We start from the raw sequence: 24602 nt of genomic DNA, 5'->3' as shown, positions 1-24602 counted from the left end.
TTAGTTTTTATAATTTAACATCAGACACGCCAAAATTTTATTTGTTAGTGAAAGAGGAATAAAATTATTTGTCCTCTTTGCGTGTTCCAAAATTTGAAGACAGATTTAATGTAAGAAAAAACACCTTTGCAAAAATGATTTTTTAATCTAACAGAGATCTCCGGACACTCAAACAGCCTCTAATTCATCACTTAAACAGGTGAGATTCAGAGTGGGATTCAGAGCGTCGAAATGTGTCTCTTCCGCATGTACAATGTCTTCTTATAGTTAAAAGACCTCCTCTCTTTTATTTGTAGACAAAACATATCTCTGGGTACTTTTCCATGAGCGATGGCGAAAACAGAGTCAGGAGTGCGTGTTCGAAACAGATTCTGTTCTCAAGGACCAAATGTGTTTTCGCTCAAAGCGCTGAGAAGGAACTTTTTTAGACTAAATAGTATGTCCCAGTTTAAGGTCAGATTATACCGAAATCAACACCATCTGCTCTGCACAGGACACAAAACATTTCGACAAGGTTAATATAAAGAATTAAAATGTTAATAATGTGTAACAATGGTTAATATATGAAATGAAAAATTAAAAATGTTATAATATCTATCATTAGCGAAGCATACCGTACATTATCGCTGCACCTAATACATGTGATTTGGAATTTAGCCGTTTAACTGAGTTTGCATGTTCTCCTGTGCCTGTATGGGTTTTCTTTGGTTACTTGTCCCACATTCCAAAAACATGCATGGTAGGTAAATTGAAAAAACAGATCAAGGTGTGCCTACTGCCCGAAGACAACGGTTCAGATGGATGGATGGGTGTAAAATAATGACCTATATGGCGCAAGATTGTTAACCGTTTATGCATTAAGCAACTATAGGTGCACAGAGTAAACAACCTGACATCTTCGTACTGAGATCAAGTCCTGGATTACATGCCAAAACCACACAACGTCATTTCATTTCCCATTGAAATCTGTTTATTTAAGGTGTAGTACGAAAACCATTGAGCAAAATATCAAAGCAACTGCATTAAGGAAATCCTGCATAAACCAAACTAAGCCATGTTTTAGTCAACCCTGGAAAAAAAATAACACTGAAAGTAACACAGGACAATTTAATCGTCTTCCCAATATGAGAAATCACAGTATTTTGCAGCAAGTACATCTGGTTACTTGTACTTAGCAAAAAGGGTACCAATTTGTGACATATGGCAAGACAAAGTTTAAAGTAAAATAAAAAATATATTTTTAAATAAACATCTTGCTACTAATGGCCAATCCATTCATTCTCCATCACAAACATACACCTATTTACAAATACAAAACAAATCTAAAGAAGAAAAGAAAAAAAAAACTATTGGGGAAACATTTCATTCATTTGGCTCATATCAATTCATAGTACAGACAAAAGAATTACATGTATTATGGATTTACAAAGGAGTGCTGTAGTCTTAAGTGACAATGTGAATTGGTTTTGTCTCAGTTGCGTGTGCTTAGACGTTTGCCCACCTGGAATTGTTGCTTGTCCATTTGATATTGACAACCCCCCCCCCCCCCCCCAACAAAAAAATGCACATCTAAGACTACAGTAAACTTAGTTGACCCCTGAGTTTCTAATGCAAAACTAGTGTATGAAATACCTCCTTACAGTGTTTCTTAGTGCAAGCCAGCAATATGCTTAGATTTAACAGAGGTATATTAGATAGCACCCAAGATTCCTCGCAATGTTACTCTGCCGGCCACAATCACAACAAGCAGGATTGGCAGGTGGTGTTTTGATCTGTATCCTCATGAAGACCAGCAGTTCAAATGCTTGAATTTGTATTACATCTATAAATGTGTTTTTCATAGAAAATATAAATATCCCTGAAAGAAACAGATTCACAGCATTTTTCAAGGAAACCAGTGCTGCTACCATAACATCAAGTGTCTTTACAGCCCAAGTTGTCATCCCTCTTCAGCCTTCACTCGCTGTCGTGATAAAGGACAGTCCGCTTACCCCGGTTCCGAGTGTTAATACGGCCCTTTTTCTGTGGTTTGCTGTCTGATTCGTCACTGTCCTCTTCCTCCAAGACTACTTGTGGTCGGCGCTGCCTTAATTGGCGACCGGCAGTCCTTTCGCCTTGCCTGGCCCGTCTTGGACTCCTCCTCTTTGGACTGCTGTGGGACCCTGAGCTGGCATAAGAGTTTTCACTGGCTGTGGACGACGACTCACTTTCAGAGTTTGAACTGTGATTACTGCTGCAGCTTTCCTTCCACGTTCTGTGTTTGGGCTGTTGCCTTTTCTTCCCTCTCCGCGAGCGGCCAACATTAACTTCCTCTTCGCTGGAATTCGACTGGGAAACGGCATCCTCTTCCTTGTCTTGTTTTGTTTCCCGTTTGGGACGCTTGACATTCTTGTTGTTCTTGGCTGCCGGCTCTTTCTCATCTTCAGATCCTGAGGTGTAAATTCGTTTTCTTTTGGAAGACGTTTGAATCATGCTGTCGTTCCGAGACGTTTTCTTCGACTCGCTCGTATTATGGCAGTCTTCCCTCTGAACTGAGCGTGCTTTGTTCCCGTTTCTCATTTTGCTCTGGCTAGCAGATTCTTCCTCAGAAGCAGAGCTGTCGCTGATGTATTTCTTTTTAGGCAGTACTCTGAGTTTAATCCGCTTGTTGGACGCAATGTCAGACTCATCCGACTCTTTGTCCGATGAACCAGTGGAGCGTTTGCTCCTCAACTTCCTGGGTTTACATTCTAGCTCAGAACTCTTAAAAGCAGATGCGTCATGCCGAGGTCGTTTTGACCTGATGTTCCTTGTGGGCCTCCTGCTCTTGCTCTCAAAATCATCCCTGGGGCAACTGCTTTCAGCTTCACTCTGTTCATCTTTATTCAGTCTTTTTCTGTGGTATTTCTTCGGAGTACGACTGAGCACCTTGGTATCACCTGCATCTGGTTTATGAGCTGAGGCGGGTTTTTGTTTATCTTGGCTTTTAGACATTGACACTTTACTCTTTTTAGAGTCCTTGAGGGGAGTTTCCTCCTTGTTTCTTCCATTTTGGTGTGGCCGTTGTTGGGGAGAGTCCTCTTCATCTGAGCTTACAGTTAGCTGGCATCGTGTGGTTCTTCGTTTAATGTTCTCTTCCTCCTCCTCCTCCTCTTCTTCCACTTCCTCCTCACTGGTAATCCTAATCTTCCGGGATGATTTTTTACTTTGCCTCTGACGCGTAGCTGCCTGATTATGTTCCTCCTCCGCATCTCCACAACTCTCTTCTGCAGCTTCCTCCTCCTGCTCAGAGCTGCTGTCCGACTTGTGTTTTGGGCTGTGTCCATTCACGCAAGTTAAAGTTCCTGCAAGCGAAGGAATAATTTGAGTAAACATGACTTCTGGAGTTTTAAATATGAAGATCAAGTAACACACCATTGCTCTTTGTGTTGTTTGACGTTCTTGTATGTCCATTCTGCTTATTGTGAAAGGAGCTTGAAGAGCTGCTGCCATCGCCATTTTCCTCATCCTGGGATTCTTTGGACGATTCCTTTGAATTTGTAGAAGCTAGAACAAAATAATCAGATTTAAACGTTGGCATTAATAAGCTCTGTAAAGCAGTATTTCTAACAAAGTGATATAGCAAAATGACTACAGAGGATGTCAAATGGTTAAGCGGCCAGCACTTAAGAAGATTGTGGTCAAAGATTTACGGATTTAAACAGTGCCCTGATGAGCGGAACTAATCTGTACTGTGGTGGAAACGTGCCTTAATACGCCTAAAACAAAGCCTGCTAGGGCTTTCAGTACATGAAAAATCCAGCTACCCACCCTGTTGCTCTCCGTCTGACTCAGAACTGCTCTGAAGCACTGTGGTGCGTTTGACGGCCCGGGAAGTGTTGCGGAGGCGGCTCCTTATTGGCTCTTCGTCTTCCTTGTCCTCCTCCTCGTCATCATCATCCTCCTCCTCCTCCTCCTCATGTAATGCTTCAAGAAGTTTTATCCTGTTGACAGCTGCCCTTGCTGTTTTCCTCTTGAGTGGTCTGCGGCTAGTGTTTTCTTCCTCATCAGAACCCTGGGCAAAGGCTCTGTCGGAGTCCTGGAGGAGACGTCTGTCCCTGCGGGAGGACCGTCTGGTGTGACCATTCATCTCCGCTCTTCCCTCTGCATACACAATAAAGGAAAACCATAACGCTTGGCCTCATCATAAGACAGTGGATGATTAATGCTTACCTGTCTTCTTTCTGTCAGCAGCAGCGGCGGCTGCATTTCTGGTCAATCGTGTACTTCTGCTATTTGGTGCCCTACTGTGATAGCGATGAACTGAAGAATGGGAAGATGCTTCTCCATTCTCTTGCCCTTCACCTTCACTGTCAAATGGCTCCTCATCCTCTTCCTCAACCTCCTTCTCATCACTGTCACTCTCAGCAACTAATAAAAAAAACATTTCCATTTATTTACAAAGTAATAAATACTCACTATTTCTCCAAAAAGAGGCACAACTGACTTTTTTTACGCTGCTTGGAAGAGTTGCCTCTTGTAACTTTTCTTTTCTTTTCTCTTGCATTCTGTTTGCCTGGATGGTGTTTGGAGGAACCTGGACGTGTCTCCTCCTCTGACTCGCTGAGTTCACTGTCAGACTCTGAAGAAGAAACTTCTGAAATTCCTTACAATGACACACACTTGACCTCTAAAGACGCTATCGTATTGCAGGTTTACAGCTTCACACTTCTTAGCTCTGAAATGATTCCCATGGTTGAATTGAGGAGTGGAGGGTGGGGGGTATGGGTAAGCATCTGAATCATTTATGTACTACAGTATCTCAACATCAGAAAACACCGCAAAAGCAACTGACTTGCTTAACAATCTACGCTGTGGGTAAACTATATTACTTTTGTACCTGCTGTTGATGAAGCACCTTTAGAAGCAGAATCATCTTCTGAGGAAATGTGACCAGTGCTGCTTCTTTGAGTCCTCCTGGCCCGCTCAGGAACCAAGGTTTTGGCTGAGGTAGATTTGGTCCCGGACACAGACTCCACTTTTTCCTGAGTTTTGACAGAATCCCTCTTTTGACTGAATGAGGAAAGAGACGACTTATCAGACAATGATTCATGAATGAATTATATTCAGCGTTAATTGCTCAGTCGCTACTTGGATCAATCTTATGTAACTAAATTCTATCTTTACAAAGATGATGCTTTGAGTGATGCTGTAAGGGAGGTATTCATTTAAGTTATCTTGCTTCATCATTCTGAGAAGTGACGCACTAAATCCCCCAATATAATATAATGTAATGCAGTTCGACACCACTGAAAATTACAACCGATAAAAAAAAAAAAGTTAACTGAAGTAAATTGTTGTAAAATTGTCTGATTCACCTGAGAGCTTTCCTATTGGATGACAGTGGACAGGTGTACTTAAAGTGTCCAGTGAAAAAGTGTGTACTCTACCTAAGTCACTAGGGGACTTTTCAAATAGCGTATTGATATTCACACATCAATGTTATTTCATTGTTTTCACATGCCTCTCCACATGATAGACAGGCCCAGAACTTCGTAAAGAAACGCACCTTGTTGTGACGGACGGATCATGCTGCAATTTCTTTTTGAATCGCTGGCTGCGACGGAGCCTGGCACTGCTCTTCACTGCTGTTTTGTAATCTGATATGATTGTTCGGATTTGCTCCTCAAAGAAGGCAGAGAGTCTCAAGGTCATGCTGTAAATCTAGAAGAAAAGGAAAAAAAGAAAAAAAAGAAGTTGGAGTCTGGCTAGCACTCTCAAAAGGAAAATATAAACGCTACCACAAAGACCTTATTCACATCACTTCAACAAAAATATAATAATCCTAGATTCAACAAATTTCCTTCATACCTTAGACCGTTTATTGGGTGTGTAGGCTTTAGCATTTGCAAATATTAACCGCGTGTCTTTGCAAAGCTCTATAGGATTTTCATAACGTTCTTCCTCTAGGGTCCTTCTAACAGTGCCAAAGTCCATTGGTGTGTCAATGATATCATGGTAGTCCTGGCAACATAAAGCAAACAGTTAAGAATTCAACCCCAACCGTAGAAACTGAGGTACAGCGTTCACACTACTTTGATTTTAGTGTTACGAAGATGCTACTCACAGGATAGTTCTGAGGATCCACAGGCTGTCTGAACGGCTCAGAGTCCTCACACTCAAGTATGTAATTGAGCAGGTTTTTGCACTGCTCCTTCCAAGCATCTCTGTCTGGCAGCACCTCCACAGAGCGCTGCGAACAGTAAACAAGGGCTTCCTGTCATTAAAAGAAGTTCTCATCCTAATCTGCCCATAATTCACACCATCCACATTCTTAACTTTCACGTTTCAACTGATGACTGGTAACCATGTTTACCTGGCGCAGCCTGTGTCCAGAGGAAGGTCCTGGTGCCTCTGTATCTGCTTCCTGTGAGAAAAATAACATATATATATATTTAAAACTACACTCAAAGCTTCTATTGTTATTATTATTATTATTTTTTAAAAATCATTACATAACATACAGTTCACAACATAAGAGTGAATCCCAACACCTTTTCTTACAAATTCGGTCAATGTTGAAAAAATGCATACACACCAGCTAAGGTAAATTTTACGTTAAAAATTTAATAGAATTCATTTCCACAAAAATGAGTCTAACCATTAAAATTCTGATTCTGAATATCTGTTCTTATGTTTACAGAGAAATTTATGTTTACTTTTCAAACGGGGGTGTACTCATTTGTGTTGAACACTGTACATATTTCAAGTTAATTAAAGTATGCAGTATAGTAATATAACTGGAAGAGATGTGTATAAACAGTCAAAGGTAGTTGATGTACCTCATCATCCTCATCCAGTTCTTCAACAACATTATATATCTCCATGATGTCTATGCAGCTTGGATTACTGCAGAAAGGAGGACAGTCACGCAAAATTAGCAAATTATAATTTGTTAGAGAATAACATTATTTAACAATAAAATAAAATTCAAGAACCTACTTGACAAATTTCTGCAGGACATTGGTAATGATTTTTGCAGAGTGCGCAATCTTGCTCCTTGGCTCGTTGAAAGTGCGGGCGTTGTGTGCAATGTATCTGACATCCCAAATTAATGCTGAGAGGCGTCTGTGGACCAACAGAGGACAGTCAGTGGATAGTGTCTCATAAACAACCATTCAAATGAATCTGAACAGAGTCAAATGTAAGTTATGTACAGTAGTATCAAGAGTGACCTGTAAAATTTGTTCATGAGTCGAAATCTTATGGTGTCCAGATCAGTAGGGTAAGCAATCACAGTACAGTAGGTGGGATACTGGATCAGGTCTACAGGGCCAGAAAAAGGAGCAGCAATCTCTGTGATCGAAATAACAGAAGGAAGTGTTAGTTTGATGATTTTTAAACAAGGGAGAATTAGTTCATTTTAACAGGCATTTAGTTATACTGAGCAGCATTTGAGATTAAACATAATAATAGGATGCTCTTTTTTGCTTTTTAACCTCGATAAAATTGCGATTAGGTGGTTAAGAACACCACTCTGAGTCTTGATAAAATACCCAAAGTGACTCGGCAAAAAAACCTGGGTGTGTATTTGACTAAACTCTGTCCTTTCAAATGCGCATCAAGAATATTATTTTTTCATTTTCACAGTATCGCTACGATCTGTCCCATTCTATCCGCTACTGATGAAAAGACCAGAATACATGTTTGTTACGTCTTGCCTTGACTGTTAAAGGTGTAAAATCCAAAATTCATAAAAAGTGTAAGTGCATTAAGTACACACCAACAGTGATGAGCTGGATAATGCCAGCGATGACTCGCTCACACTCTTGGTTCCGGCTCCTCTCCCCCCACTCTCCCTTCAGAGGCTTGTACATCAGCTCGCTCATCTCCTCTGCCGTAACAGGGATGCTGCCTCCTTCAGTCTCTGGAAGCTCGGCTGCAAAGCAGAGACACTGAATGAGATATCAACAAAGTAAGAAAAAATCTGAAGTGTCTGTACAAAAAATGAATTATAAGGAGTGTCTGTATAAATCTTGGTGGCAAAACAGACTTGTTGACTCGACATTTCAGAGCCAAAGATGACAGTACCACGCTGAATGTATAGTCGAATATTACCATCATCTGGAATCGGTTCCATATCCCAAGGACTCAGCTTTTCATTTTCCCCATTGTCCCATCTAATAAAACAGAAACAGATTTAAAGTTTCTGACACGGGTATTTTTTATTAATCAGGCAAATATATTGTTCTGCTTATCACACCTGACTTTAAAGCACTGGAAGAGACTGTCGGAGTATTCTGGCTGGTATGGCTCCTGACAAACGATGGTGCCAAACCACCAGGCGTCGTCTATAACTGAGCGGAACCGATCACCTGCAAAAAGAGCAGAATATATATATCTATGACTATGTTCACTTATTTTTTCATGCACTGTGAACAGTATAATTGCGACTTTTTTTCAAATCCGACCCGGGCCCCTTTCGTATGTGGATATAAATTGGATATGTATGCGATGCGTCTGCAGTATGAACGCTCATCTGTACACATCCGACCTATACGTCACCAAAAGCCCAATATGCACCCTGCACGGGCGGGGAGAAGTTCTTGGGAGGGAGACTGGCAATCGCCCGTGAATCTGCAAATATTTTTTGGAGCAACAGTATTGACTTTATATATAACTTTATATAATCCCACATGAAACATAAAGTTGACAATTGTGGTAAGAGTCATCTTGAGTCGACGTGGCCATGAAATGAGCAGATTGAAAAGCATCGCCTCATTCCTCCAAAATATTTCTACCTCCTTCTGCATCGCTTCTCTGTCAAAATGAGGTGATAAGATAAACCCCTTTACGCTGGGCCATAGTTATTTCTGTAAACTCTATCGTGTGTCTTGACGTCAAGTATGTCACATCACGAATACGTTCTGTTCACATTAGAAGTTGCATTTGTGCTTGTAAAGTTAACAAGTACATAAAAAGATCGGATTTAAAAATCTGAATTGGGAATCATACCCTGCAGTGTCAACCTAGTCTATGTGTACAGAGGTTGATGTACCGTTGAACCAACTCACCTGGTTGCCAGTTTCGACGGAGTGCCTCATCATAACTTTGCCTCAGCACCAGGAAATCTATTACGTCAGGCATATCATGATATCTGTCAAGAGAAATCGGTTGTATTTATTAAGGAAAATAAACCCAAAAGTGGCGATCAGGTTCCCTTAGTTTTCTGTTATTTTCCTTCTGTCCGTCTACCCTGATGCCTGGCAAAAGTGACTTACTTGACAGAGAAGGACTTGTCTGTGATTTTGCCTGTGCCGTGGTCGATCAGACTCAGTTTCAAACAGCAGAGTGTCGGAGGGCATACTTCATATTTGATTCCAGTAATCTTAACAAACTCTTGGTCCTGGAAAATAAGCAATAATTTTTTTCTCTTACAAGACCACCATAAAGCAGAATTTGGAGAGTACCAGTGTCAAGAATAAACCAGCTACATTTCATCATATACAACTGCCTATTTTTCTAACGGCATTAGAGTCCTCATCTTATTTGTCGTACCCGCAGCTCCATTTTCTTCCAGGGTTGCTTGTCTAAATTGATGGGGTACAAATCACTTCGTCTTACAGCCTCAACATAAGCCTCGTGGCCTTGTCGGAAGTAAATCACCTAAAACAGAAACAAAGAATACAGATATGGTTTATTGTTTTGGCTGTTACCAAATACTGCCAGAGGACAACAAACGTGAGAGGTTGTACGAATTCCCGGTAATGCCAAGAAAACAAACAGAAGCAGTACCCAACAAATAAATAGAATGAAATACAGTAATTTCTGGACTAAAAGGCGCACCTGACTATAAACTGCGCTAGCTAAATTTGAGGAATACTACACATATAAACCGCACCCGACTGTAAGCCGCAGGGGTTTTTAATGTTACCGCACCGGGTTCCCGCTACTTTATTTTCCATAACGAGGGTGCAAATTGTCTCACTCTCGTTCTGTCTCTCCTACTGTATTTGGGGGCTCACAAAAAAGTAGCGGCTTGTAGTCCAGAAATTACTGTGCTTCAGAGGTTGAGATTAGTTTTTAAAAACACACCTCATCACCCATCTGAGGAACAAAAGGAGATTTCCGTGGAATAACATCAGTAATCCATAACGAGGGTCGAAATTCCATAGAGACTTCTCTGTTGACGGATGGTCTGACTTTTAGCCTCTGATTGGAGAGAATATATAAAACAGTGAATAACATTACCAGAACTTTGAGTCAAATTTAGATTTTCCCTACAAATTAATGCAGTTATGTAGTGCTGCACAATTTACTCTGGGAGACTTGTTCTTGGATTTCTTGGCCTTCTCTTTTCCTTTTGCTCCAGTTTTTTCTTCCTCATCACTCTGCTGCTGTTGCGGCTGCTGCTCTTTCTCTTCCTCCTCTTCATTGTCCTCGTCCTCCTCTTCTGAACTGCTGAGCTGGCGTTGTACTCGTTTACGTGATGACACGGGAGTCGATGGCTGTAGATTGATGCCAGCGTCTGCTGTCCAGTCCGAATAATCACTGCACGAGTGACTGCACAAATTTAAGTCATATTAATGAATTTATGCAACATTGTATTTCTTGCTGAGGAAAACAGATCAGTGGATTTAGCTTGCAACCTAACAACTCTATAGGCCTGACAACGTTGATGATTTCATATAACAGTCAGGATATTTGTTAAATGCAAAGAAATGTAAATACCTTGGGCTATCACTATTCCACTCCTCATCATTAGATGAGTCGAGTTCACTGCCATCCAAGTCGTTGTCCTAGATAGACAAAAAGAGGAGGCCATTGACTATTCAATGAAATCAATGACTGACTGCAGATGAACGACATCTCGAAACACATCACAAGAGAGTGGTGAATGTGATACCTCGGTGTGTGCATCAGAGCTCGCAGTCTCCTCACCCTCCTCACATGACAGGTCGATGAATTCCAGCGTGTCACTGTGACTTTGTGCTCGCTTTACAGGAGGAGGCTCCTCATCAGATTCATCCTGAGAAAAATAAGATGTGGAAAGTTTTGTTAACGCTTTATAATGAATTTCTTTTGACTGAGATCAGTTCCGACTGGATAGAAAAATTTTAAAAATATTAAAATTAGGGCTGAAGAATTCTAAAAAATTATTCACCAATTTTTTTGCAGGTCGCTGTCTTTTAAAGGCTATTGCATGCAAACACCAAACAGCATAAAACCTAAATCACGTAAAAGACTCATTTTGACCTACAGTGATTTCTAGACTATAAGCCGCTACTTTTTTTCACTTGCATTCGACCCTGCAGCTAATACAAAGGTGCACTTCATAGTCCAGAAATTACTGTATATTATACATAAAACAGTAGGGGAAATTGTTATTGATGGCATGGGACTTTAAACATCCTCAGTAGATTCTACACAAATGACAATACACATTTCTACTGAGGCAATTATGAAGTCAGACAAGGAAGGTTGGAACACATGCTGCTTTTCACACCTATTTTCTATTCATTTTAATATTTTACACAAGGCTATCAATATCAGCTGTTGCGAGAGAATAATTTTATTTGTTTTTATTGTTTAATTGCTAAGATGTTTTATTCTATGCCTAACATTTGAAATAAAAATTAAGATGATTTCATTACTTTTATTGATGTTTTTGCAATGTGTCATTCTTTATGCACTTAGTATGGGTTATAATTTTGATATTGTGGTATTCAACCTAGTTTGAGAAAAAAAACAGTAAAAACCTGCAAAGATGCTGGGAATAGGGAAGGCTGCAGCAAATCTGACCATGACATCTACAAGACAAAAAGGACCAAGCTAGAACAAAGAACCTACTCGACAGCTGCTGTACATTATGCGTCTCTTCTTCGTGTTATATAAGGCCACCTCTTCATCTCCTTTGGCAACTCTGATGTCAACTTGGTCCCTGGAAGACAATCAGATGAGTATCACTGTAAATTATAGAGATGTGAAGGATTAATAGGTATTACATGTAGCTATACAACAGTTTAAAAAAAATTATATCCCATTGAACCTGAAGTGGCAGCACAAAGGAAGAGTGAACACATCTGCCACGCAATTTTGAGATTGGGGATTTGAATCTGGGTTTGGGCACTCCTGTGTGAGATTAGCATTTTTTTGCCCGTGATTGCGTGGGTTTTCTTGGGGTAACTCCAGGTTTGCTCCCACATTCCAAAAAAACATACACGTTACATCCATGTAAGACTCTAAATTGTCCTTAGATGGGAAAGTATGATTTTTTTTGTCTACATATGCCCTCCAGTGCAGGGTGGACACCACCTCTCTCCTAGATGACCATAGTGAGGATAAACAATATAGAAAATGGATGGATGTATAGTGCAAATGATAACACAAATCTGAAGTGAAGCCCACTTTAGAAGGATTATATTTATGCGAATGTTCATGTATATACTGTACATTAAAAACAAAGGTGATAAAACTTTTACAAAACCTCAAAAAGTGGTGGTGTTGGTGGGGGGTGTTAACAAAATGCCCACATTACTCTAATAGCTCATTTAAATTTTCTCCAATTTCATGCGGTGAAGTTCATGACTAGTGAGTAGGGATGGGAATCGAGGACCGGCTTCCAGTGTTTCAATTCCTTGGCATCGTTTGCCTTTTTTTTTGCAAACGATTCCCTTATTAGTTCAGTTTGGGACGATGGCGACACCACGTGCGCGACATTTACGAGGGCATCGAGCAACAAACATGGCGCCACGCTGGAAAGTTTGGTGACATCTTACAAGAAAAGCTAACAACAGGGCGCCTTGCAATATTTGCAAATCGGATGTATCGTCTAAAGGAGGAAACGCAACCACTATGGAATAGCATTTGCACACAGCATGCGATTACTGTCTGTCGTGTTTGTGAGCGCTCCGGAGTCTGGAGGGATCAACCCAGCAGCAACGCCCGCCAGCAATGCAAGTGTTCTCTCCTATCAACACACCAGGTACTAGTAGTAACTGTATTAGCGCCAGTTTGCCTTCATGTGAAACGTGTCATTAGTAACTGCTAATGTTAAAGCCCGTATCGCACTAAACTGCCTTGGCTTCAAGGTTGCATAACATGCAAAGACGTACGGAACAAACCGACTTAAAAGCAACACTCGCTACTTCCACACTTTCTGACTCTGCTCATAGGCAGCTCACGGCACTCACACTCCAGTCTACTGGCTGCATGTGCTTTGACTGAGGCAGGGAGGAGTAGTTTTTGAGTGCTCAGTTCATATGAGTGTTGAAATGTTACTGGAGGGGACATTATTGTCACAAAATAATCTAGGTTGTAGTTTGTTTTTTCTTTTTTTTCTGGGGACCCCATGGCACCCCATTGAGGAGTCCTCGAATGTGGACCTCTGAAAACTTCACTGTTGGGTCCGTAAGGCCATGTTTTTTTTTTTTGTTTTTAAACATGTCTTGTTTAAAGATACAACTAAGACATAAAAAAGTGGGTGCTAATCTATATATTTATTCTCCTTTAAAAAAAGAATTGATAAAGAATAAAATCATTAAGCAGATTTGAAAATAGAATCAGAATCATAAAAATCTTATCAATTCCCATCCCTACTGGTGAGATACTATTCCTCTGGAGTCAGATTTAAAAATATGAACCTAAAATATAAATTTAACCTGTTTTTCAGTTTTGACCTTGAAGCACCACAATATAATTTTTTTCAATACCAGCATTTTTTTTCAAAGCTTTTAACCAGTATGCTTCAATCAATTCTATACTGTGATAACAAGAACAACAAAGGAATATAAAAGTATTTAAAAAGACTGGGGGGAATAAACAAGAGTATGCTGGGGTCCACTGGATTTAAATTTGTAAGGAAGAAGTTTTTTCTTCCACTTTCGGATTAAAAATAAAATGTAGTTTACTGTATATCCTTGTCCTGTCAAAAAACATGCAACTCCTATTTACAAATAAAATATACTGGTAATTATTATTTAGTGCATCTAGTCAAAGTTATTATTTTTTACTGAGCATGTCTCAAACAGGTAGAGCCTGTTCCAGGTCGCAAACTACCCGGTACGTTCAACTCTCAGTAGTTTTCTGAATTCTGTTTACCTGTAGGTGCTCGCTGGGAGCTCTGGCACCACCACCCGACGTCTCCAGGCCTGTAGGTCTCTCTCTGTGGCCATCTGACTGCGAGGTGCATTCTGGTGCATCTGCCTGACACCTTCCACCTGTCCGCTCCGCCTCAAACCCACATTAGGAGGAGACTGCACTTCCACGCGATCAGTTACAGACACTGCGGGGGGGAATAAAAAAAAATCAGGGGGTATTAATTTAGACAAACAAAAGAAGGATGGAAATATTTAATAAATAAACCTAAGTCAGGGTGCAAACTCCCCGTTCGCTTTCACGAGCGAAAGTCGGCCAGGTTCGCAGATGAACCGGGTAATGTGCACGAAGTAGAACATCACAGAACTGTTTTGTAACCAGGTATATTTTATTTTCATGCGTCGTCAAGTGCGCATAATTTGCCCATTTAAACGCAGCAGTGATTTACGTGACATAATTGATTGTCGACTTTTGTCGTCTTCAGTTGCAACTGCAGTTGAATGTAATAATGCAGTAATCATGACAAAACGTTACTTTATGTATTAATAAAACTCCATGTGCAAAATGTAGGGGTATACAGATGGAAAAAAATGCCACTCTACAAGTTCCACAATTTGGATTAGAATCTTAATACAATAGCAGAGTGGGCCGAAGTACAGGGCTGGATTGGCCATCTAGCATACAGTGCAGATGCCCGGTGGGCCGGCCTCTTTTGGGGCTGATGCATACTTTTTCATGATAATTTTCCTACATTTTACTCCAAGAGGCTGGCCCACAATTTAGAAGAGCCAGTCCATGAATCCATTTTGAATATAGATAGTTAACTGAAACATCATCAATAAACATCATTGGTAGAACTAACATGTTAGGCAAGACTGGCTGGGCCGGGCCGGTGGGCCGAAGTCAAAATGCCAGGGCCGTTTTTATTTTTGTGTGTGCCAGTCAAGTGTTCTTAGAAACGAGGTAGAGGTTTTATTCCTAAAAAACACATATATTTATTATTGGCCACTGCAATGTTATGCACAGTTCAAACATTAACACAGTACTTGAATGTAGGAAAATAAGTGTACTTACTTCGAATGTATTGAGAATATTGAATGAAAATCGTACTCCAATAAAAGTAAAAAAACAAATTTCTTAAACTTTAAATAACCGGTAAAAAGCATCTGAGTTTTTTTTGTTGTTGTAATTACGTTAAACATTTTGGAAGTAAAAAAAACCCTGCAAAGACCAAGATCACTTTAGTGCAGAATTGCTCAGGTATTTCGGGAAACTTGTCCACCCTCTCAATTGTCCCAATTTTTTTTTTTTTTTTGCGTGGGATTAAACCGGTGACGAGCTGATGCAACCAAGGAACAGTATATAAATTCCTTCATTTCTTTAATCTGTGGCGATTTGGCACAGTTGCCACTTTTATTTGAACTTTACCCATTTCTACCACTACAATGGGCAGTTAGCCATCAAACTATGCCAAGAACCCCCCCAAAATTCCATCTTCCCAGAAGTGTTGTGTATTTGTTAGTTGGACTACAATGTCTCTGGCGTGTGCATGCATGAATGGTGCACGAAGTGAGATAGCGGCAAAATAGGCGGCACTGCCGCTAAATGAACATGTGATGTCATGGCTAGCTACACTCAAATGTGGCTAGGAGATGTTTATACTGTTTAGCCACATTGGCTAAAAAGTTTCATGACCCAGCGCCAACCCTGCAAGTAATCATACCTCTACGTGGTGTGCTTGGGGCTGCTGGTATTGCCGCCCCCTGGCCCTCAGCTTGTGCAGCTACAGGACCTCCAGCTGAGCCAGCCTGGTGCTGACGCTCCTGTTGTTGCTGAAGATTTCGGATGGCCTCGTCGAGTAGGCTGCTGCGTCTGGTGGCAACCTCCTCGACTTCTGCAGTCTGCTGACTAATCACTTGCTCCACCACCTCTCCATCACCTTAAAACGAGTCACCAAGGAAGAAGGTGAGGTTAGACAGCAGGTTCAAATTAGCACAGTCACATGGTTGTTTTTATTCTTACTGGTAGCAACATATCCCAGCTGAGGAACCAAGTGTTCAGCTGCAACGTTCTCACGACCTGGAACAAGTCGCTGATACCTGGAAACCCACACAAATTTAAAATATACAAAAGTCTCTACGCTTTGACCATTTTGTGAAGTCAAAACACATATAGGCAGAATACTGATGGCAGACAACTAACTGTCAGTCTACCTTGGCGGATGGGGGTTCCCATCCACGTCCACTAGAAAAGGTGGAGGCATGAGATGTGGAGCCTGCTGTGTCTGTTCATCAAGCACAAAGCCGTTGGAATCTCGAATCAAAGGTCTGTAGTCTGTGTGGAAGAAAACCTGGTCTGGAAGCTGTATGAGGACCAAGAGAAACAGCCATTACTTAAACATTTGCATTGGGGACTGAAGATTAACGCTGGCTAACCTGTAATAGGCATTCCTACATACGAAGTTCATACATGATATAAACTATATACAGCGACTGTGCTTCAATGTGAGTGCTTTTCTTGCCTTTTCATAGGGCTTTGAGCTACCAAAGCCAAAAATGAGCAGATGGCCATGAGAGTCTGTGCAGGCGAAACGCTGACCATCAGGAGTGAATTTGCAGTCAAAAACTGCTCCGTAACCTTGACCCTCAATCTGGATGGGGAACACATCAAAACAAATATAGAAGATTAACTCTTCACACAGGATAAAGCTTCTGAACGCCAAAATGGACCACCTCGCATTTTTTGCAACCAAACAAATCGATATAAGGTGAAAAAGACTCGAGGGTTGTCATATCAAGAAGGAACAATTCCTTGATTGTAATTTCATCAAAATTGTGTAGCATACCATGTTGAAGTAGTGCTGTGTGCTTGTCCCTCGCACCAAGTCCCATATGAAGACATTTCCATCATGGCCCGCTGACAGAATAATCCGGGCGTCGAAGGGGTGTGGCTCGAGGACAAACACTTCTGCCTCATGGCCCTGAAAACGAGGTTTATTTTAGTCACTTCTATTGTGCTTAGCTGGATTGTCACAATTATAATAATTAAGTGCAACAATGTGTGCAGGATTACTTTGAGGACATGTAGCAACTGTCCGGTGTAGGAGTTCCACACTTTGATCAGATAGTTACTAACGGTGGTGATGACTGTATTGTCATGGCGATCCCACGCTACCATGGTGACTTTGGGCTTGAAGTAGCTATCTTCTCCACTCATTGGCTCGGTACTGAAGAAAAAAAACAATACAACATGAAAATGGGTATTTTTAAGTCAAGACTTGTATGTAATAATGCCAGACTGCCAGTATTTCTTTCTTTTAATAGATTATTTTCAATGGACGGCAAACACCATGCTCACCCAGGAAGAGTGGTGGACATGTTCAGTAAGATGCATCGCCACTGCTGGCGTTGATGTAGCTTCCAGATCCTTGCGGTGCCATCCCGGCTTCCACTCACAAACCTAACAAGTAAAGTTAACTTTAAACATTGCCTTTTTTTAATTATTAGAGAAATATATCCACAAGCAACGAGTGAGATGTTGAAAATAAAATCAATTAATTGCATACCTTTCACCTGAGTGGCAAAATTGGATGCTGTCAACTTTGTCCTAAATGGAACCGACATTCATAGAGTTAACAGGCAAATTCTGCGGTCGTTGAATCAAAGCCACTATTCTGCTAAAAGTTTAGGCAAGTCAATTTACCGTGTGCTCATGGAGCTCTGACATCTTTTCTGGACTTCCACTCCCGACGTAATATATTCTGATGACGTCATCAGTGCTTCCTGTGGCTAAGAAAAGTCCACCTGCAAAGATGTTAAAGGAACACATATCATGGTCTCACCCTGAAATAAGATAAGTTCTCAGTTTAAAAATGACATTAAGAAAATGCACCAATTACCTGGGCTGAATGAGGAGCACACAGTCTGAACTCCAGGTCTCGGACGCTCTACAAACTTGTGTGGACGATCACTTTAAGGGATTATAGTCAAAATCAAAGGCAAAGGCAAGTCAAGTCAGTTTTAGTTAGGCTGGTTACACAAATGAAGGCAATTGGACTGTTTTTGCCCCAAATTTGCTACTTCCCGAATCCCGATCAAGGATGTCAACTGCCTGACTATCTTATGTCTTAAGTTTGTCCTATGAGATTGTGCTAATGTCTGAGGTGCGTTGAGCATGGATTCATCCAGATAACAAGAGTTGACAAACCTTAAATATTAAACGTGTTCAATATTTACAAGTGGTAAGCCTGCTACTCAAGCCGTTTCAATCTATGGACTGTGATGTGAACGGAATGCAGTCAATCAATGTAGCTAAGTTCCCTGACTGACCAGCGAAGAGACAGCGGTAAATAAAACTAAATGTCCTATATGACAATGGGTTTTTTTTGTATAAATGTGGGTTCCCGAGATGGCAGGAAGAACAGGAATCTTTCATGAGGTGCTTTATAGATGTTATGAAACACAATTGTAAAATCAGCACAGGACATCTTGTTATTTGCCGTAGGCATACCGTTACCGTACATATGTATAATTTGGATGAGACATGCCATTTACAGTAAGAGCCTAAAGACAGTTAACTGTTGTGAAAACTAGCCCCCCAAAAAACACAAAAAGCACTTATTTTAATTTATTAATCCACCAGTCATTCATGTATGTTTTCTATTATTTGTGACCACAAAGAACACAAGGAAATATCAGCTTGAAGCTGCACTTACCTAAAATTGATGTTATTGACGTCCCACTGCCAGAAGCATACTGTGGCGTCGGTACCAGTGGACAACATGTAACGTTTTGAGCCCTTGGCAAATGGTGAAAACTGAAATAACAACATTCAAACACCACAAAGTTTAATAAAATTGCATAAAACTAAAAAACTGTAGCCAGAAGCCACAAAAAAGTGCACAATGCAAAGAACTACGGAACTACTAGTAATTACAGTGGGTACACATAGTATTCAGACCACCTTAAATTTTCACTCTGCATACTGCAGCCACTTGCTAAAATAAATCATTTAGGTTCAATTTTCTATCAAGGTACATACAGCACCCCAATATTGATAAAAAAAATTATATATAAAAATGAATTATACAACGGTAATGGTCATAAGTACTGAGACCGTTTGTTGTGACACATATTTCTGCTATCATCCTTGCGATTGTTTTACACCTTGATTGGAGTACAATTATATTGACTGAACTTGTTTGGGAAAGGCATAACATGCCTCCATGAGGCCTTACATCTAAAAGCATGCAAGAGAAAATGACAATTCATGATGGCGAAGGAAGTTCCCAAAGAGCTCAGAATGAGAAAGCAAAGATCTGGCCATGGTTACAGAACTATTTCTGCTGCACTTAAGGTTCTTAAGCGCACCGTGACTTCCATAATCCTTAAATGGCAGACATTTGGGATGACCAAGACTCTTTCCTAGGGCTGGCTGGCTGGCCAAACTGAGCAATCGAAGGACAAGAGCAATAAAGAAGAACAAATATCACCGTGGTTCAGCACCTGAGATACTGTGGGGAAATGGGACAGAGAAAATCAAACATCACAGAGTCTGGAGCCCTCCACCAGTCTGGGCCTTAAGGCAGAGGGGCTGACAGAAGGGTCTCCTCAATGTAAACATCTTAAAGCCCGCTCAGAGTTAGCAAAAAAAAAATACATGAAGGAATCCCAGATTATGAGAAATAAGATTGATGGAACTTTTTGGCCTTAGTTATAAAAAGTATGTGTGGCCAAACCAATCCCAATGATGAAGCATGGTGGAGAGACTTTAAAATGGCTGTCCACCAAAGGACACCATTCAACCAAATTTAAGACTGAAAACTTTCCGTACCCACTGTATATGTTGATCACTAACAAGGGTTAACAAGCACAGAGCTGGTCAATAGTAATGTAGATTTGTGTCGTTTCGAAAATGAGGTATAAATTCACCTGAAGGGAGGTAATAGATCCACTGTGTCCCTGCAGCACAGCCACAGGCGCACAGGTACGAAGGCACCACACACGGATGGTTTTGTCACAACTTCCCGCAGCAATCAGCGTATTCTCAAAGCTGACGGCCAAGTCTGTGATTTCAGCAGAGTGTCCTCGCAATGTTGAATGAAGTCGCCCGTCAAAGGAAGACCAAATCTTTACCAAACAGTCATCTGAGCCCTGACGAATAAGGCAACAAGGCAAACATTAAAAACGCTTTTACGGTGTGAGATTTTCATATTTTTAAATAACAGTTACAGTCAAAGAAATCATTGACTGCGGTTCACTATATAAAGGTTTCTTCTTACTGTGAAGATCCTGAGACCGGTGCGATCAAATGCAATACAATACACAGCAGACAAATGCCCCAGGATTCGCCGATGCAGATGCATGCGCCCGTAGTTGCTGACAAGATTGATTGAACTGTAGCGCTGCGCTCCGGTCAGCTCTCTTCCTCGACAGACGTTCACTGTTAGCGACAAGATGAAAACTTTCAAGAGAGGGCTGCAAACTGGACGCAACACCAACCAACAAGGACACAGGGGTGGGCAGGAGATACAGCGGATACAAAGATTTCATACAACACTGTTCAAGTCACGGGTTTTTATGACATAAAATTAAAACAAGATCAATCAATTCAAAACTGCTTCCACCATAAATGTGGGGATTTTTTTTTTTTTTACAGCTCAATAGAAAACATTTTCAAGAGGGGATTTAAAAATAAACAACTGAGAAAAAGGTGACTGCACAATTGCGCAGACCCTCTTATAATTTGAATTTGAGATATTTTTCAAAAAAGTCATCCCAGGATATCTCACATTAATATCTTGGTCTAATTTTTGTTTTATCTCAAAATAATTGGCATTTGAACAGGGGCTGTAGACTTTTTATATCCACTGTATATAGGAAAGCATGTAGGAAGGGCATCATGAAGAAAATACCAGCGGTCTACAACAATTTTTGCTACTTGTAGTCTTGATATGTCAGTCTATAGCAACTATTAAATGACAGCAAGAAAGGACCTTGCGTTCTGATTTAATTGGAGACATTCAAAGTATTATGGTTGCATTCTGTCATTTTGTTTTGTACAAAATATCCAAACAACACTACCATTCACAATTATTCAATTCATGTTTCACTGAATAAATTTGATACAAATCAACTTGTATAAGAGTTACTTGTGAATATTCTTACAACTTCTTATGAACAACCGTAATCGGATCGACAGTTGATTTATGTGGAGTAAAAATGGCTTTTGTGTGTGTGTGTGTGTGGGGGGGGGGGGGGTCACTTAACCTTCTGCTCCCTGGCTGCCATTTGACTTAATTAAGAATGTGTTAGTGACAAAATGTAAGTAAATTACACAGTTGAGTATACCAATTGTCAAGACTGGTTTCAGTTTGCCCACTTCCACCCTTGCCATAAATCATCAACAACAACAAAAGTGTGCACATTATCCTCACTGAAGTACTAAAACAATACAAGTGAATTGACCAATAATGTCGAACCTTTTCGAGCACATCCATTCACTTTAAAAGATGCAGATGAGTATAGTGGGAGGACAGACCTACCTATATGTGGAGGTTTCTTGTGGTTCAAAGGCCTCTCTGGTGGTCTGCCCCTGTGAAGGGCTGCGTATGATGAAGTTTTCAACCGTACACCATCAAATTCTGGAAATGCAGAAATTCTCATACAGTCATGTGCTGTTTCTGCTTTAAAACACAGCTACATTTGATAACATTGTATTGGTTACAAGAATGTAGGCAAAGATGCTTGCTGTTTGTCGTAGTGAGTGAAACAGTGCTGACAGTCTACAGTAAAAATAAAAAAGCACACTTTAAAAGGGCACTTGCAAATTATGAGATAAGAAATATAGTCAGGAACATTCTCTCAAAAGTCAAAAGAAAATAAAAGTGACAAAGTGAAGACCTAGCTGACTACAAGATAACCACAATGTCAAAAAAAAGAAGAAAAATAAAAAAGCTGTATCCCTATAACCACAGTTTAAAATATTCAAAAAATGAGACGCGATAAGCGAAAGCGGTGTTGTATTTCTTCTTAATTCTTTTAATTTCATAATTACGAGCAGAAAATAAGCAGGAATTACGTATGACTCACAGTGAACCGACATTTCACAGAACAAAAAAACAAAACAAACTATGGTACCTTTCGAGGTCCTAAGCATCGACTGCTTTCCGGATCCCAGGAGCGAGTGCACACCAGGGACACAGGACGGCACCTCTTTGTCAAGAATCGGTCCAATCTGCTTACATATTTGTAGCAAATGGTCTGGTGCAACATGCCTGTTGGCTGCAACCTGTAAAGGGGTAAGAGGAGAGACAGCAGCTTGACATTGTGCTTACTGAATAAGTAACAGAGTTCGACTGAGTTGGTTATTTGCGTTACAGCAAATGGCAAACGTGTCAAAACAATCTTAAACCAAAATACTTTTTTGTGATTCGATGGTTTTATTATTTTTGTGTTTTGGAAGAAACACACACTGGATATTTTCTATTTTCATAGGAGCATGAAAGTTGCTTGGACATGACTTGTAAAAAAAAAAAATATACAATAAAATAAAAGCTGGATTATTCTTCATAGTCACATCGAATTGAGACTGACTGTCTTGGTCACAATATTAACACTACAGTATAGTTATAGGGAATCAGATGTGCAGAAAAGTGTTTCTTAGTTCTTCTTCCAATTTCACGTTTTCTCTGTAGAATGTTTATAATCATGTTTTGTTTTAACGACATTTCCTTGGACTAGAAACTGTCACGATTATGCTTCTCAACAGCTTTTCCGCGAGGCGTGGCTTTCTATGCAAAATCTTTACTTTTAATCGACCAATCAGAGAGCTGGTGACAGGCAAAACAACGCGCAGACGACGCATCTCAGTCTCTGATTGGCCAATGAGGCGGCCTCGCCAGCAAGAGAAGCCAAACTACCCACCCTATCTGCAGTACAACTGTCGTGGCTAAATTATAAATAAAACCTTATAATACGTTAACGTCTGAGGCTATCTTATCTCAATTCACGTCGAGTTTTATGTCAGAGGTCAAGTTGTGAGCTTGTACAACATCACGGCTCGAATAAAGCCTACAGTACTTCAAAGAGATTAGAACAAAGAGCGTAAACAAGCGCTAAATGTGGAATCCTGTCCTGTCGCGACACATCTACAATTCACCCACAATGAATTGAATGATAGAACAATTTCAGAATAACTCGTACCACATCTTCATATGTTCTCGGGTGCTCATTTCCCAGCCAGTCCAATCTCCCTGGTAAGAGCTGTAGAAAACAGAGCTCAGTAAAACGGGAGTCTCAACACAAACCGGCACATTAGACATTTAGATTGTTAAAAAAAAAAAAAAAAAAGTTAGTGATGTCAAACGGCTGAGACGCCGATGGATTTAAGAGTCTAAACAAGTTGCAAGTCCGATTTACCACCATCGGATAGCATCAAGAGCACACATCACGAAGCTAGAACACGTACCTGATATTCCTCTAGTTCGCGCACCAGGACCTGCAAGTCGGGTGGAATGGGGCAATTATTTGCGATTACCTCTCCCAAGGCTGTTATCAAAGAGCTAAGGCAACTATTTCAAAATATAACACAAAACAGTTAAACATGCTAGCTCACCTCAGCCGTTCTCCGACACGGACCCGTCGTTAGGAAACGAGATATCAAGTAATACAGCTCTGAAAATAAAAGACACCGGGGCGATTGATGTGATTTAATTAACAGAAGCGGCATCAAAGTAAACTAAGCTATCAATCCGGGTTCCTTATGCGGCTTACCCGTTTCAAGGAGCGAAATGTTCCGATTTTTGGCCATTTGACTCGGACGTAATTTGGAGTGAAACACAATGTAGGGCTAACTTTGTAATAACGGCGAAATATGATATATATTTATTTAATTTCGGTCACACAGGTCTGACCCCCTCCACGGCTGCTCCCGCTTGCTATTCAGCCTGTTCGCAGTCGCCATTGGAAGGATGAGGCCTCCGCGATAGAACTTACTTCCGCCACAGAGACACACACAGGAAAAAGGGAGAGGGGGGGAGGAGCGAGCTCAACAAAAGACACACACAAAAAACTACACGTTGTCGGCCAAATTAAATTAACCTGCTCGTACACTTTGTATAAATATAAACGCGTAGCCCAACGTGACGACAATTTAGTACACACTTCCTTTGAAATGCAAGGCGACAATCACGCAGTCGCCCCTTCGTTTTGGACCAAGGTCGCGAGTTCGGCGCATGACGTCATGATTATTGAACATTCATATCGAGCTGATTGAGGTTGATTTACGCTTTGGTATCATTTGCATTGGAATGTATATATTTTTGTGAAGTTTATATTCTTATCCAAGTATGACATCAGTTTTGGAGAGCAGTCATACATTTTAAAATAATTGCACTGTATAATTTTCATTATACTGACTATAATCTAATAAGGGGGATAAACAGTTTACATTCTGCCACCATATTCTGTCAAATATGTCAGAAAGTTTCAAAATCTCAGAAAAGAGCTACATTTCAAACCCAAGCAACAAACTAAGCCAAGGTACCA

General features: G+C 40.5%; 1 protein-coding gene across 4 annotated transcripts; it reads right to left on the bottom strand.

Moving 5' to 3' along the window:
- Positions 1-947: 947 nt before the first annotated feature.
- On the bottom strand, positions 948-24090 carry brwd1 (bromodomain and WD repeat domain containing 1). Of its 4 annotated transcripts, none has more exons than XM_077565536.1 (44): positions 23829-24090; positions 23671-23729; positions 23524-23553; positions 23259-23318; positions 22194-22344; positions 21599-21697; positions 20336-20496; positions 19986-20207; positions 18770-18870; positions 17954-18024; positions 17758-17858; positions 17621-17661; positions 17413-17514; positions 17128-17281; positions 16901-17035; positions 16577-16705; positions 16269-16417; positions 16078-16154; positions 15779-15994; positions 14059-14242; positions 11809-11899; positions 10865-10987; positions 10690-10757; positions 10278-10521; positions 10054-10170; positions 9517-9624; positions 9240-9364; positions 9033-9115; positions 8222-8333; positions 8077-8138; positions 7742-7897; positions 7194-7314; positions 6961-7086; positions 6801-6867; positions 6335-6385; positions 6086-6235; positions 5830-5982; positions 5528-5682; positions 4859-5031; positions 4466-4612; positions 4192-4389; positions 3790-4122; positions 3394-3525; positions 948-3323 (listed from the first exon to the last, which is right to left on the bottom strand). In XM_077565536.1, exons 1-44 carry the CDS (start codon positions 23863-23865, stop codon positions 1957-1959), a joined length of 6741 nt encoding a protein of 2246 aa, XP_077421662.1. In that variant the 5' UTR covers positions 23866-24090; the 3' UTR covers positions 948-1956. The 4 variants fall into 4 exon arrangements, with proteins under 4 accessions (XP_077421662.1, XP_077421663.1, XP_077421664.1 ...); XM_077565537.1 differs by having other exon boundaries at positions 4466-4600; positions 23829-24089; XM_077565538.1 differs by having other exon boundaries at positions 6086-6211; positions 23829-24089.
- Between the last annotated feature and the right edge of the window lie 512 nt (positions 24091-24602).

The sequence above is a fragment of the Vanacampus margaritifer genome, chromosome 5, assembly GCF_051991255.1.
Source record: "Vanacampus margaritifer isolate UIUO_Vmar chromosome 5, RoL_Vmar_1.0, whole genome shotgun sequence".
In the NCBI taxonomy this organism is placed as follows: Eukaryota; Metazoa; Chordata; class Actinopteri; order Syngnathiformes; family Syngnathidae; genus Vanacampus; species Vanacampus margaritifer.
The sequence above is the reverse complement of the archived record's forward strand: the minus strand, read 5'-3'. Positions and strand labels throughout refer to the sequence as shown.